The following is a 15,322-nucleotide window of genomic DNA, read 5'->3' on the forward strand; positions in this document are numbered from 1 at the left end:
AGGCAGGGGTCACGAGTAGGGGCAGAAGTGTGGGCACTTGTAGGGACACAGTGAGAACTGAGCTAGAGAAGCTCTTGCTTCTCCGTGCATTGTGTTTACATCCTTGTAGCTCCACTGTGCACAAACGACTATTTAAACACTGCTTCATTTTTATTTTGTCTTCTGTGCAACAAGGTACTTGCCCTAAGGATTGCTTCCTCCTGTGCAAGTTCGGTGTAGGCTTGTCACTTTGTTTTCACTGGAAAGCAATTGTTTCTTAAATGCGCTGTGACTTGGGCTGGGATAGGCATCTTGGGTCCATGGGCATCTGTTGGAAGCTGTCCATGATTTTGGGGTGGTAGTGGACAAATCCTCAACGGACTTAAACTGTGTAGCTCAGTCTTTGTTCCTTCCAGAAGGAGAATGGGAAGGAACTTAGTCGTCAGCCCTTCCCCACAATAAGGCCGGGGGAATGTTTAGCCATATTTATTTTTCCTCTTCCCTTAACATCAGGTAAAACGGGCAAGAGGCCTTTTTCATTGTCTGAGCCTGTCTGAGCACTCCTTCATGCTAGTGGAATGGTAGTAGAGCAGGGATCATCAGATGAGCATACAGGGTCTCAGGTGGTCAACTTGCAAATTTGCAAGAAAGCAAATAGAGGAAATCTGAACTAAAGTGAGTCTTTAGGTCTTTTACAGGAACACGCAGTCTGCCTGCAAGAGAAGGGGAGGATAGCGGTACAGAAAATGCACCAAAACCACAAATTAAAATAACTATCCTGCAAGAGAGAGCCAAGCTATTTAAAAATTTGATTTGAGCTTCACACTTAAAGGTGGGGGAAGAAGAAGGCAGAATATGGAATATAAGAATGCAAGAAATTATAGAGAAAAGACCACAGAAGTTGGAAATGGTAGGGAAATTTTTGAAGAAAGAGCACTGGAAATGTACATGCCTGGAAATAAGTCAGGGATCCATAAGGGCATTCTGCTGAGGGAAAAACTGGAGAAAATTGCTCTGAGGCAATTCTGTTCCTTGTCAATGTGACATAGCTGTAGTATTTAAACAGCTCACAAGTTCCACGCACCTCTTCAGCCACACTCTGTCTACCCCTGCATCACCCACAAGTTTTACCTCCTTACATCAGTTGCTCCTTTTCCTTATACATATGACTATTCCTGGCATGATCCTGCGTCTCCTTATGGCATGGCTAAGTGAATTCTTAACAGTCCATTGTAGATCTAGCTTAGCTCCCATCCTTGCTCCACAGCAGATGCTAATGCTTTCATGCTGACGGTTTTCAGCATAATTGTCTCTAGCAATAGCTCGGGACACAGCAATGACGTATGTTCCAGCTTGTTGGCAGAATGGGATTTGCCCTTTCCCAGAGTGACGGGACTGTTCCCAGCCTGTGAGTGCAATGCTGTGTCCTCTGTGCATCTGGTCTTTCAAACTAAACTGAGGTGGAGCTAATGCAGAAATAAGTACGTGGCAGCTAAGTTGGCAGCTAAGGAGGTTAAGAAGGAATCTGGTTGAAACACAAGGCAAGCCAGACGGAACCAGCCCTTTACTGACAGTACGCTTGAGGTGTTTCTTCCAAAGCTACTCAAAGAATTCTTTGCATTTTTTTCTGAGATGGCTGTGAATAATGAGGATGGAGGAAAGCAGTGAAATTCCCTCTAATCCCAAGGTTTTCTTTTTCTTGTTTGTACCACTTGTTTTCTACACCGAATGCACTTAGTCTTCATAAAATAGCTGCCAAGGTATTATATCCCAAAGATGCTGGTTTTGTTTGATACTTATCTTGTGCTCTGAAGTGGTTAACTGAGGAGTAATTCTGTCTTCAAGTTATGGGCATCTGTCTAGTTAATCAGTTAGCTTTCAAGGATGGTCTTGTGGTTAAAACACTGGGCTGATTCTCTAGAGAACCTTGATTAAATTTTTAGGCCCATCTCCAATTTCCTGTGTGACCTTGGGCAAGTCATTTATTTTCTCTGTGCATCTCTTCCCCAGACATCTGTTTATTCCCTCCCAGATTTTGTTTGTCTTGTCTATATGGATTATAAGGATTTCAGGACAAAGATCCATTTCTCGTAAGGGAGGGCATTCACACCATCTGCTGCAGAATAATTTAAGCATCAAAGTGAGGTGTTTTGAATATCTCTCCTGGAAGCGTTTATCTCTCTTCATTGCTCCTTGCTATTGCAGGTGAGCAAATACTGTGACCACCCCAAGTTTTGTGAATGGTGTCTACCATCATCCTTGTGTTGTAATACTTTGCCCCACTCCTGACCAGGGACAGTCACTAATAGCTTGTTTGTCTGTGTCACGCCATTGGAAACTGTTCAGGCAGGCGTTGCAGAACAGCCAAGAAGTGGGGTTTGATGGTATTTATAAGAAATTTTACTGAGGTCAGATGAGCCTCCTGAGAGGGGTGCATAAAAGTGCTGGCTTGAAAATATTAGGAAGCACGTAACGGACTCCAGCGTGGTTGGAAGAACGATCTCAGTGAGCAGAGCAATGGGCTATGTTACTCGTGCTTTATCTTCTGCCTAGGTTATAAATGATCTGTGGCAGTGGATGTCTGTCCCTTGGTGTCTACTTAGCATATCTGGGTACTAGGTAATGATAGGGAAACCCGAAATTGGTGATTCTGATTATAATAATGATCTCAGTAGCATGTTGGTAACAAGAAGAAGGATAAAGAGAATTGATGGAAGTTCTAAAAAACAAAGCTGAGGTGTCTGTATATGAGTTAAGCTGTGGGAGCTAGAGGAGGAACACAAAGGGACCAACAGTATGATGTAAGACAAACCAGTCTGGAAAAATATCTGTCAATGAACTACACAAGGATACAGGTGGAGAAAGTGTACATCAGGGATGGAGAAGAGAATGCTGCCACAGTAAGAACACGAGATGGCCATGGGCAATAACTTTACGTGTTTGGTTGAAGTGGAGACGTTGGTTTTTGCACCATACCCAAATGTCACTAGAGACTGTAAACATTACTGCACTCCAACTAATAAGAAGTCGTGCCACTAAAAATACCATCTCTCTGCTTAGACAGGTGACCTGGCTTTTAATATTTGAGATATATATTCCATTTCTGTGTACTATGTCTGTGAAATGAGACAAATTTGAAAGAAAAGCTCTGATAGCACAAAGATTTGAATCTAACGAGGTCTAGTCTCTGTCAGAGTGGGGAACTGGCTGAGTTGCTGCCATTAGCTACTGTCTTCAAAATGCTGAAGCAGGCTTGGAGTATGGTAGTTTTAAAAATATGTTCTGTATTTAGTCTTTTCACAACGTATAAAAATATAAAAGGAAAGAATTCATGCTCTTGCAATGCTTTTCCACTGCCTGCATGCATGTCAGCTCGATTTGGTTTCCACTCCCTCCCTGCGCCCCCGGGCTGCTCCAGCGGCTGCCCTTGCAAGGCTGTCAGCTAGAGTTAGGCTGCTCAGTACATTCCACTTGGCAGGTCGTGTTCCCTTCTGCACCACCCTGTGTCCCCTTTTCCTGTCTCACGTAAGTGAGAGCACCCATCCCTCCTCACCACCCTCATTCACCTTTGCCAAAACCCCCTGCCATTTTCCACAGGGAGAATTTCATTTCAGAGTCATAGACAACTACTTTGAGATGGGGTGGATCAGTGGTCTTCCTCTGGTGACCTATGGGACTAGGTTTCCTGCAGAGGAAGCCTACAAAACTTTAGAGAATTAGTCTTTAGGCAGCTGATATTAGACAGAAAGACCTGCCTTCTTAGAGCCTGAAGGTCCTTCTGCATAGCCTGTTCTGCTCATCTTAGAGCTGTGCAAGCTGAAGCATGGGCTTTGCTGTACTTGTATTCCTGTGTGATGCCCCCCTCAGTTGAGGCAGTTTGCTTCAGGTTTTCTTGCTAGTATTTTTCCACCTCCCTTCACTTAGCATGTTTCATGAAGGGCTCTTCATGAGGTTTGGAAGAAAAAAATACTGAAAATCCAAGAGAAGGCAAAAATTATCAGAAATTGGCAGAAATTATCACGCTACAGGTTTGGGGAATTGTAATGGCAATTACTACAAGGGAATTGTAACGGCAACTTTGGAAATCTGGCTGGCTGTCTTACCTTCTTGCCCAGCTGATTTATTCTGTACCATTCCTGTCTTATCTCAGTAGCTGAGATGCAAAATCAATAACAAATAGGTGAGGTTCCCATGGATGTATTTGTATGGAAATCTCAAAGGTCACATCCAGATGGGGCGATGAAGCATTGTTTTAAGCAACTTTTAAACTAACACTTTCCAGTCCTGGTATTTCTTCTTAGAGCAATGCAGAACAGAGTCATGTGTCAAAAATACTCAGAGTCAAGAAATGGTACGATACTGTCCTAATTAAGTTGTTTCTTGGGGCTAATTAGTGGTGACTCAGCACCACACCGATAAGGCTATATTGCTTCTTATTGTAGAGACAGCTTGGGCACTACTGCTCTGAGAGTCACTTCATCATATCTGCAGCCTCACTTGCTTCTCAAGAGAGCTAGGAGCCAGGGGAGCTAGGTAGTCCTTACCAGTAACCTGCCCTTGCAAGCCTGGTTGCCTCCTTTGTGGGTACAGCTTCAAAGATCTTGTCCTTGTGAGACGGTTTCAGCCTAGTGAATGAGTTTCCCAGTGGGAATGGGTTGCATTCAGAAATGATAGCAAAGCTCTTGCAACAGAAGCAGGACAGTGGCTGTGTCTTTCTACAGGTGGCTGAGTGCAGTGATTAGGAAGTAATACAGAAAGACATTATATATTTCTAAGCCTGTAGAAATAGGAGCATGCATTTGATGTTGTGTCTGCTTTTTACTTTTATTTCCCCTTTCTCCATAGCCCTATTGCTCCCTTCATCTTCACCTGAAGGTCTCAGATAATCCCTATACCTCAGGAAACATCGCCAGCCGAGACACTGCCCCCAGTATTATTGTAGCTTCAGGTATGAAACATTTTAAGTTTGCCTGTGTACAATGTGCAAACACTGACAAGATCTTGAATTTGTGGTGGGTGTGGAGGATGTTGAGCGGCTTCTGGGGTGTCACACCACCAGTAGTGGGAAGGATGGGAGGCTATCAAATGGAAGTCCTTATGGACCTTCAACTTGTCATATGTTTTTATGGAAACTGGCCCTCAAGACCAAGGAGGTCGCTCCTAGTCCTATACTCCCAGGAACATAAGATTCAAATCAGGGCATTTCGCTTACATATGGAGGTTTGTAGAGCTGTATGGATTGTATCTTTTATATATATTTTCATCAAAATGAAAGTCTTTCCCTTCCCTTCTTCACCCTCTTTCTCTTCCTAAAAGTAGAAGTTCTGTAATTGCAGAAGGTAAATAAATATTTTTACTCCCCTGATTTGCTAACTCTACTAGAGTGTTGCATCACTAATCAATGCTCATCTTACAGGTAATATAGGCACTGAACTATCAGACAATGACATCAGCATGTTTGTTTCTTCTGATGCTGGGAACACTTGGAGACAGGTAAATAACACAGAATCACAGGTTTAAGTAATAATCATAGGAAATTGTCATAAAAGTAGATTCAAACTGATACTTAATTTTTGTTTCTTTTAGTTCAGAGTAGCTTTTTGCCAGTCTTTACAGAAGGGTAGACTTCCCTTCTGAGAGGTAGAGAGATGCTCAAATAAAAAGACTGAATATGTTGTTAGGTTTCATATAACAGAAAATTATTTTTATAATTCTACACGCAGTTTGACTTCAGTTTAACCCTGTAGCAAAGAGAACAGATTAAAATGTGAACACTAGGGGGAGAGAATGTGTTTCCTTTTACTGTTGTACATCCCTTGTACCGATCAAACCATTTTTCTCTGTCCATGATTATACTTTCCTGAGATTCCCTCACTCTATGTGGGACTCATTTCACCGGAGTTGTCCAAAGTTCAGTGTCCATGTAAGCGGATTATTTTGCCTTGCTCTTAAACTAATGGAGAAGACGACAGAATTTAGTTCGTCCTGTTCCGAAGCTGCCTATTCATTAATTTTGGAAAGAGACTGGATGATTAAGTTAAATAAAATTCATAATATTTAGTGGAATCCCACCCGTTAACAAAGCATCGCTACCTTTTAATATGTTTATCCTCAGGACAGGAAGTTCTAGTATTCCTATTTTCTGGATGGGATATCAAGTCATGGAGAGAGAGAGTGACTTTCCCAGACTGACAAATGCTGCTATATAAGCTGGAGAACAGATGTTTGCAGAAAACTAGTACAAAAAAGACACGGGAAAAGAAAATCTTTTTAAATATTTGATATTCCAAGAATCTAATTATTTTACAATGTTTGTCCAGCCCTCATTTGTCTGTCTACATCACTTATGTGAGATAGGGCCAAATACATGCAAACACATGAAGTTCTTCTTTAAACAAAAATCTGTCATCGAAAGGAGGAAAGTTGTTGATCTTTGCAAAAGTTCATGTTTCTAACTTTCAGTCAAGCAGAGACAGAATGCATTTTCCAAAGACCTGGAAAACCAGGGAAAAGTAAACAAAACCTAAGCAATAAAAAGAAAACTCAGGAACTATCTCTATACAGACCGTCTTCCTCTGCTCCATAACTTCCTTAGCACATACCTGTCCTCTGTCATGATTGTGATCTTAAAGAACTATGATGTTTTCTTCATAGTAAGGAAACTAGATTTAAATATATGCTGCTTTCCTCCCCCCCCCGCCCCGCCAGATCTTTGAGGAAGAGCACAGTGTTCTGTACCTGGATCAAGGTGGAGTACTGGTCGCCATGAAACACACATCTCTGCCTATCAGACATCTCTGGTAATGACTCCGTTTGTGGTAAATGCCTGCTGTCCCTCTTTTCAGATGCCAAGAAGTAGGCAATTAGGCTACATCCAGCGTTTTCTGTAGCTACAATCTAGAAAATATCAGTTAAGATACCGCCAACATTAGCTCAGGTAAAGCTAAGAAATCCTGGGAATTCCAGCTTACATAGTTTCAGCTTGGCCAGGTCAGAGATACTGTCAACGTAACTCCATAACTTTCCTGGTTTACCACAACTTTGCTTCTTGAGTTTGGTTATTTATGTAATACAAATCTGGATTATGGCTTTGTTACCAAAGTACTCTTTATTTTCAAAATCATTAGTTAAATTGTCTTCTATGTGGTAGGCAGCACTTATGAACTAGAATTTTGTTGAATAGAATCAGGGTTATATAGCCAATTAGGCAAACATGTCCCTGCTAGTTAGCACTCTTGGGTTCGTGTGGAAGCTAGAATACAGTTTTGTGCTGTTTTTCATAATTTACTTCCATGTCCTTGCATGATGGACTTCCACAGACATTGATATGACAGTCAGTGTCACATGAATATCTGAAACGCACAGACCCAAGTCTTAAGAAGTGATGAGTGAGTGGTTCCAAGTTTTCACTTAGACCCACCACAGGCAAGACTGCTGGTCAGAAGAGGCAAAGCTCTTGGTGCTCTAGAGATCTAACCTCCTTAAAATGTCTTATGTTGAGGACCAAAAAATAAGATGCTTAAAATCCGTTGTTTATTTTTAAAAAATGCTAGGCTATATTTTGCCCTTAGAGCATCAATCACTAACATAACTTTATTAGTTTCTACCACTTAAGTATTGGCCATGGGTCAGTGGTATGATGCCAAACAAGCTTGATCAATGTTCTGATTTACGATGCTTCCCCAAAAAAATAGTTATTTAAAGGATGAAAAATGCAGTATCCAAGAACAGAAGCTGCTTCCCACTTCTCCATAGCAGCTGTAGTAGACTAGAGAGTCTCCTCAAGTAAAGTAGGAGGAGAATAAGGATAGAAGACTCTAACTCTGCTTTTTCCACTAGGTTAAGTTTTGATGAAGGGAGATCTTGGAGCAAGTACAGTTTCACATCCCTCCCACTGTTTGTAGATGGAGTTTTAGGGGAACCTGGAGAGGAAACTCTCATCATGACGTAAGTGAGCATGCCATCATGCTACCGTTGATGGGCACTGCACCAGAAATATCTTACAAGGGTTGTTTGTAACGTAATAACATTTCTGGTTGGGGACCAAACCAGGTACTGTCTGAAGCCAGGAGTATGCAGTTTTCTGTTGCTAAATCATTAATGTTTATTTGTGATATGATTGAGGGAATGACAACATGGGTCCTTGCAAGTTGCAAAAACATTATCACTTAGCTTATCAGTGTGAAACCTGACTCCTCAAATTGAATGTTATTTAAAGCAGAGTTACTCTTGACAGATGAATATTTGAAAGAAAAATAGTGGGGTATTTTTATAACAGTGTTTTTGCTGCTACTTTCTTTTTTTCTTAACTGAGACACAGAAAAATGAAGACGTTCTTTTATAAAAATGAAAGACAAAATGTTGCCTGGAGGCTGACTCATGAAAAATTATGATTAGTTTCAGTGTGCTATGCTGAGTTCTGCATGGTGCATAAATCTGGCTTCATCCTGCCAGAAACTGTGACATTTTACCTGAGATCAGATTTGCAAAAACAGGAGGAAAACTCAGTTTCTGTCTGTAAAAAATGGGCTGACCTGTAATAAACAGAACATGTGGCTTGGAAACTAACCTGAGTTAATAGACATGTATGAAGGATGTTCTCCTCAGGTTCTGATATTAATTTGTGTGCAACGGATTCCCAAAGCTTATAATTGAGATATCAAACTCCTATAGGTATAATTGTCTCCAGCCCTATGTCAAAAATCTTCTCTGTATAGTCATTTTGGGGACTGATGTAAGTGGAAGGATCTTGATCCACAGAATAAAAGTTACATGCAATTTTTAAGAGGGTTGTAGATATTTAGCAACCTAAGTTTCACTTTCAATATGTCAGTCAAGTGAAAATCAGTAGGACTGGCATTCCCAAAGTAATTAATCTCTGTTGGAAATTCATCGGTGCCTGTACCTCTAACTACCAGACTCCATCTGGTGCTAACTCTTACTGTATGCTCTTTCTGTTATATTCTGTAGAGTGTTTGGACATTTCAGCCACCGCTCAGAGTGGCAGCTGGTGAAAGTAGACTACAAGTCCATTTTTGATCGGAGGTGTGCAGAAGAGGACTACAGGCCTTGGCAACTCCATAGCCAGGTAAGAAGCAAGGAGGCTAGGATATGACCTGAAGTAGCTAATGGTCCTACAGTTAAAGATCAGCATGATCCAATGTCTTTTCCTGTTAGTGTATCAGATTGTCCCTTACTGAATGGGTCTGGTTTGTTACGTAGGTGCGGTGGCCTCAGATTGCACTCTGTGTGCCCTGAAGGATGAACAACTGCCTTTTGGATTTCATTCTCTGTGCAGGCAATTAGCTCAGACTTATCTACAGTTGAAGAATGCAACAATGGCAGAAGCACTGCCACTCAGAGAGGCCTAAACTCCTCCACTCTTATATGTCCCATCCAATTTCCCCATCCTTACCTCCTTTCTCTTCCTCCATCCTTCTATGTCGTCAGAGCCAGTATCTTAAGACCCTTCTAGTTGCTTTCACACTTGCTTCTCCAAATTCCTGCCCTCTTAGCCTCGTTTCTTACTCACTTGGTTTCATCCTTGTTCTGTCTCTCTCAGTGGTACTTCTGCTGTGGCAGACAGGCACTTTATTCGCCGGTTCGTTGGGCCCTCACGCCCTGTCCCTTGCATCCTGGAACCATTGCTTAAGTGCCCAGCAAGGTAACGTGCTCGGCACAGTGCCTGCACCTGCCCTGGGGCAACTTCCCAGCTCCGCCAAGTTTGACACAACAGCCTGTGTTATATCAGGTTAGAATAAAATATGGCCCAAATTCTGTGGTTATATAAACACCAGAGGCTCCACTGAAGTCTAAAGCGAAACACCCATTTATATCATCAAAGGTTGTCTTTCTGTATGTATCTTGCTGGGGAAGAATTTAATAATGAATATGAAATGAAAGTAGCTTGACTCAGACTAGCTGCTCACACAAGGCACAACTCCACACTAAAAATACCGGTTATGACTTAGATCTTTAGATGTTGAAAATCAGTACAGCTTCCTTGAAATTCAAGGAGGCACAGCATTTTACACCAGTTGCCATTCGGGCCTTTCTGTTTCCTAGGCAAATCAAAGCCATCAAAAGTTTCTCTTTCCTCCAGTGATATTAACAGCATAAAAGGTAACAAGTGAGACCCCACTGTATTTTGTTCTTTACTTTCTTGTGCTTGCATAAGCAAAAATGCCAAGGATTTTGCAGTTTATCTTTAAGGATATTGGCTTTGGAGCTTGCAAAACTATTTTTAGGAAGACTGATATGGACTCTTGCCTTTTGATTTGCTTTCCATTGAGATTACAAGGCTGAGCCTTTTTCCCGAGATAGAAATATTTAGCAGGGTGCTGGGAGATAGGATTGAAAAGACAAGGAAGTTTCAGCATCCACGTAACAAGACAAACCCTGTAAAATCTGAACTCCATGGAAAGTATTTACATATACATATATCACCAGTTTCTACTGAACAAAATTATTGCCAAACAGATCAGACCAAAGAATAGACCTCTCTGTCTCAGGTTGCAGAAGGATCAGACTGTGTTTTCAGTTGCTGTGAAACCTAATCTATACATGAGAAATGGGCCTGGATCAATTGCTCATTGGCTTTGGAACGAATTCAGAACTGAATCAGGTACATAAGTAACCTCAAATCATTTCTTAGCGTGTATTGGAAAAGCTGTTTTAGTTTCAGTTAAAGCTTCAATAGCTTTAATTAGCTACAGCGTACTGACACGGCATTTGACTTCCCATCCTCTTCCCCTTGAGTCACAGCTCCCATTGCACAAGCTTGGAAAAACTGGGTGATACAAATAGCCTGATGGGTGTCAGAGAAAGATATTTTCGGTTTTGTTTCCAGGGAGAAGCTTGCATCATGGGAGCAAAAAGGATCTACAGGAAGCGCAAGTCAGAGAAGAAATGCATGCAAGGAAAATACGCTGGGGCTATGACCTCGGAGCCATGCGTGTGCACAGAGGCAGACTTTGACTGGTGAGCAATAGGCACAAAACCTGTGCGCTCTCTACCACACCAATGCAGAGCTCACTAGAGAGGCTGTAGGATTGCAGAGAGTAGAAATTAAAAATGTGTAAGTGGACAAATAGATTGCTCCCTGATAGTGCAGGTACATCCAAAAAAAGGAAAGGTGGAATATCTGTAATTTGCTAAGGCTCCCACATAATTGATGCTGAACAGACCAGTTTCCAGGTTGCATCTGAGCCCTGTGCAGAGTTGAGATAAAAGGTTCATTTAGCACATCTAAACTCAGCAATGACGAGGAGTGGCTGTGAAAGTAGTATGTAAGACATATATACAGTGTGTGTAAAAAATAAAATAAATTCTTCATACATACACACACACACATATATAAGTATATATGTGTAAAAGTAAATATATGCATATGTAAAGTAGGCCATCAGCTTCTGGAAATCAAGTATCTAGGGAATTCCTGGATCATTTGTTATATCTGGACCATCATTTTTATAGTATCCAGCAGACATTACCTTTTATGATTTGGGTTAATCTTCTGAAGCCTTTTCACTTCTGCTTTATGCTACGGGAAATAGAGTCCACTGGTGAGTTATGAATGGCGTGATAAAATGTTCAGCTTCTAGTTTCATTTCAAGATTCCTGCTGACTCACAGCAATTTGCACAAAAAAAAGGCAGGGAACCGCGTTATTGAAATCTCTCTATCACCTGTTTTCTCCAAGTCTGAGGCAGTCCTGAGCATCTCAGAAGAGAGAAATGGTGGCTCTTTGTCAGAGCCTTTGTGCCCTTTGTGCCTCACCAGCTAGATCTATGCCATGTTATTAATTAAACCCAGAATCAGTAATATGCAACCTGAAGGGGTTCATCTCATAAATATTTTGTTTCTTGCTATATGAGTTCACTCTAGGACTGTGGAAATTTACAGTGTTTCCCTTCTCACCCTCCCATAAATATAGCTATGTCGATTTTTCAATATAAAATCACAGAATCACAGGAGGCTTTTCCATGTGTCTAAAAAAGTAAATCCTCTTGCACCAAACCATAATAATTATGAGCATACTTGGGCACTGATTCTCTGAATATGATGTCCTGGTGATTTCCTTATCTTCTGGTGAGTTCTTTCTTAGGGAGAAGATACGTGAGTTCTCTGTATAGTTCATCATTTAGGTGCCCAAAGGTCCTGGATTTCAACCATTTAACGTTATCTCTAGTAATGTAAAAAGGATAGCAGCCAACCAGAAAAAAACATGAATAGAAAAGAAATTCCCTGAAGATTTTGACCCTCTCATAGAGTGTGCAGTACAAAGGAGTGCAAGCTCATGCCCAGGCTCGAGAAAATAACTGATGGGATTGACTCATGGTCGGTCTGTTAGTGGTTAAACCCCTTACACTCCTAAGGGACACACAGTCAGGAAACACTTCTGATAAAAATATGGTTTCCTTCCAGAATGTCTCTTTCTCTGAGAATGTACGTTTTTATTTCATTAAAATTGATTGTGTGGTTTGCTATTACAAAACTTTGCTGCTAGATACGGAATGCACCACAATGACATTTGCTGGGGGAAACATGCTTTTATTTCTTTTACATTCACGTTGAGGAAACTTTCTCCAAAAGGTCTGCTGGGTTGTAAGAGAATTTTGAAGAGAAACCTTGGATGGTTGGGGATGTAGGACAGATGATCAGAGTTCACGCTCACCAACAAGACCCCTCAAATCTGGTGGAAGAGGCAGAATTAGGATTTTGTGAAAGTCATCTTGTTAAAAGTAGGCTGAAGAAAAATACCCTTAAAAATACTGCATGAGCTGACTGACAGAAAGCCTTGCTGACCTAGGAGGGCCTTCCTCCTTCTGATGGAACTAGTTTTGGTTTAGAGCAGGCTGTTGTGATCCCCTCCAATCCTCTCTGAGCTCTTGTTATTCCTACAGTCCTCAGATCTGGATTTTTACTTTATCCATTTCACCTTCCTTCCCCACCACCTCTGAGGAAAAAAGACGAAAACATTGCTTTAAGGATTGAGTTCAGAAATATTTACCAGCAATATTCATCACTTATTTATCTACTTAATGCAGTCAGGATAGATTTACATAGATGTGCCAGAGAAGGACAGAAAAGCCATAGGGAACGGGAGACAGAGGTTTATCAAGGAAGGAGAAAAGAGATGGCAAGAGAAAAGCAATTCTGCTGCCTCTACTTTATTTCTCAGCCTGGTTTTATTGTGCTAAGAAAGGCAAAGCTGCTGCTGCGCTGTAGCATTCGGTGCCTGGCTGGCTGGACTCTGCACGGCCGATGCACCCTGCAGAAGTTGGTCCAAAGAGGCATTTAGAGGAAAATCGGTGAATGAATTCTTGCTGCGGAAGGGTGTCCTCTGTGAGGTCCTTCCTGCAAAAAGAAGCAGCACTTCCATCATCCTCATTCATGGCATTTCAGCAGTGCTTTTAAGGTCTCTATTTCTCTTTTCACTGGTCAGGGCTTTTAATTGAGGGAGATTGAAGGGGACATGTATCCCCCAGGCAGGGAGAAACCCCTTAGCTGACTGCACTTGATTTTGCAATCTTGAAATAAACTGGGTGGCTTTTTATATTAACGTCAACGGTTACAGAACCCAGGCTTGTACACAGAATTAAAGGGGACAACCATCCCTGCCCCAGTCAGAGTAGGACTTTCTTTGCTGTTTAAACACTGAATTTGTGTGGAGAAAATTTTATTATCTAAGCTTGTCAGAGCTTGGAGTAAAAAAATATATCTGTGTGGTCAGGTAAAGTGAAAAAAAAAAAGTGTTATTGCTGTTAGTCTGCGAGTGCCTTTTTATCGGTTTGGGGAAAAAATGCCAATTATACAACACACAAAGTTTTTTTCTCCTGATAATATCATAGAACTCCAGGTTCATTTCAAGTCTGTATTCAGCCCATGGAAGTTCTTTCTCAGAGAAAAGGGCACATTTGTTTATTGTATTACACAGCAACAAAACTGAGTGACATTAGAAATGACCGTAGTTCCTCTAGCCTTGGGAACCTGAACTCTTCTGGCAGTAGACATCTCTTATCATGGGCTAGAACCAAAACTAGCTGGGGCCGGGGCTGAAGGGGCAGCTGTGTGTGCTCCGTGCAGGGGCTGAGGCTCGCAGCCAGAGGGCAATCGCGCTTCAGGAATAGGGGCGAGTGGAACTGTGCAGAAGCCCTCGGCAAATCTGTCCTAGCAACGGCCTAGAAACGAGATTGTCCTTCTTCATTTAATTGATTTGGGTAAATGGATGACACTGTTACTTGCGTGTTATTAAAGCATTAATTTACCCGGTTTCCTTACACTGTGTTCCTTCCTGCTGTTTGAGGATTATTACAGCAATATCTCTTCAGTAGAAACACCTCCTAGACGCAGACGGAAATCTTTGGTGGTGTTCATCCTTCAGCTACCTGTCTCCCAGATCCTTTATTAGAAACTTTGAGTTAAGTGTCTCACTGTCCGTCTGAACTCACTGTCATTAATACTGAGGGCTTCTTCTATCAGTATTCCCGTATCTCACACCTTCGTGGGAAGTATGAGCCTGTTGATACTGGTGCTAGTGACTTTGGATAGCCAGAGAGGCACAAAGGAGCCTTAGTGCGATTGAGAATCAGGTCTATTTCTTCCACTGATGATATCAGCAAGGGTCTGGGTAGCTCTTTTTTTATTGTCTGGCACTTAAATTACAGCCCTGCCTGCTAGGCTTAGTTCTTACACTAAAGCTTCAGGGTCAGGCACCATGGGGAACCGCAGGGAGGCAGAAGGCAGATACTGAACGTGATTAGACTCTGTTGGCTTTGTGTGTTGCCACTCCTCAGTTCAGACGATCATGCAAGTGCCAGTTCTGAAATACACATACGTTTGCACCCTTAGGTTAACTAACTTTGTTTTATCATTAAGGTAGGCTTGGTTAGCTAACGAATAGTAATTTTGAATGAATTTTTAGTTCATTTTGAATTCCTGTGGAAAATGCATATTCACTGTGCAAAGTCTACAGTGCATCTCTGCATCTTTAGGGGCCTAGATATCTACCAGGCATGGATTTACTGGAAAGATTCTGGGGATTTTAGGTTCCCTATTAACATAAGCTGGTATAGCTTGACTCCAAATACTGTGATGCGATTATAATAATATGCCTTCATAGATCCATAATTCAAACTGCAACTGAATCCATCCTTCTCTGAGAGAAATCCCATGTCGGATCTTGTAGAACTGGGAAGCAAGCACAGCTTCCCTTTAACACAAATCTGCATTGGCATCATAGTTCAATATTAGGCGATGGTATTAAACGCATAAAAAGGTGGTAAGAGTTTTCCACGGCTGCGGCCGCAGTTACTTTTTTCCACGAGGGCTTTGGAAACTGC

At 41.6% G+C, this 15,322-nt stretch overlaps 1 protein-coding gene across 4 annotated transcripts in view; it reads left to right on the top strand.

Annotated features, from left to right (window-relative positions):
- The window catches only part of SORCS1 (sortilin related VPS10 domain containing receptor 1), a 304,249-nt gene that overhangs the window by 242,319 nt on the left and 46,608 nt on the right, over positions 1 to 15,322 (top strand). For all 4 annotated transcript variants that reach the window (XM_063338729.1, XM_063338732.1, XM_063338730.1 and 1 more), the window contains exons 11-16: positions 4,825 to 4,927; positions 5,396 to 5,472; positions 6,688 to 6,779; positions 7,819 to 7,926; positions 8,950 to 9,067; positions 10,829 to 10,959. In XM_063338729.1, coding sequence (XP_063194799.1) covers positions 4,825 to 4,927; positions 5,396 to 5,472; positions 6,688 to 6,779; positions 7,819 to 7,926; positions 8,950 to 9,067; positions 10,829 to 10,959 — 629 coding nt within the window. The remainder of the gene's footprint in view (positions 1 to 4,824; positions 4,928 to 5,395; positions 5,473 to 6,687; positions 6,780 to 7,818; positions 7,927 to 8,949; positions 9,068 to 10,828; positions 10,960 to 15,322) is intronic.

Source organism: Chroicocephalus ridibundus, chromosome 6 (genome assembly GCF_963924245.1).
Source record: "Chroicocephalus ridibundus chromosome 6, bChrRid1.1, whole genome shotgun sequence".
Taxonomy (NCBI): domain Eukaryota; kingdom Metazoa; phylum Chordata; class Aves; order Charadriiformes; family Laridae; genus Chroicocephalus; species Chroicocephalus ridibundus.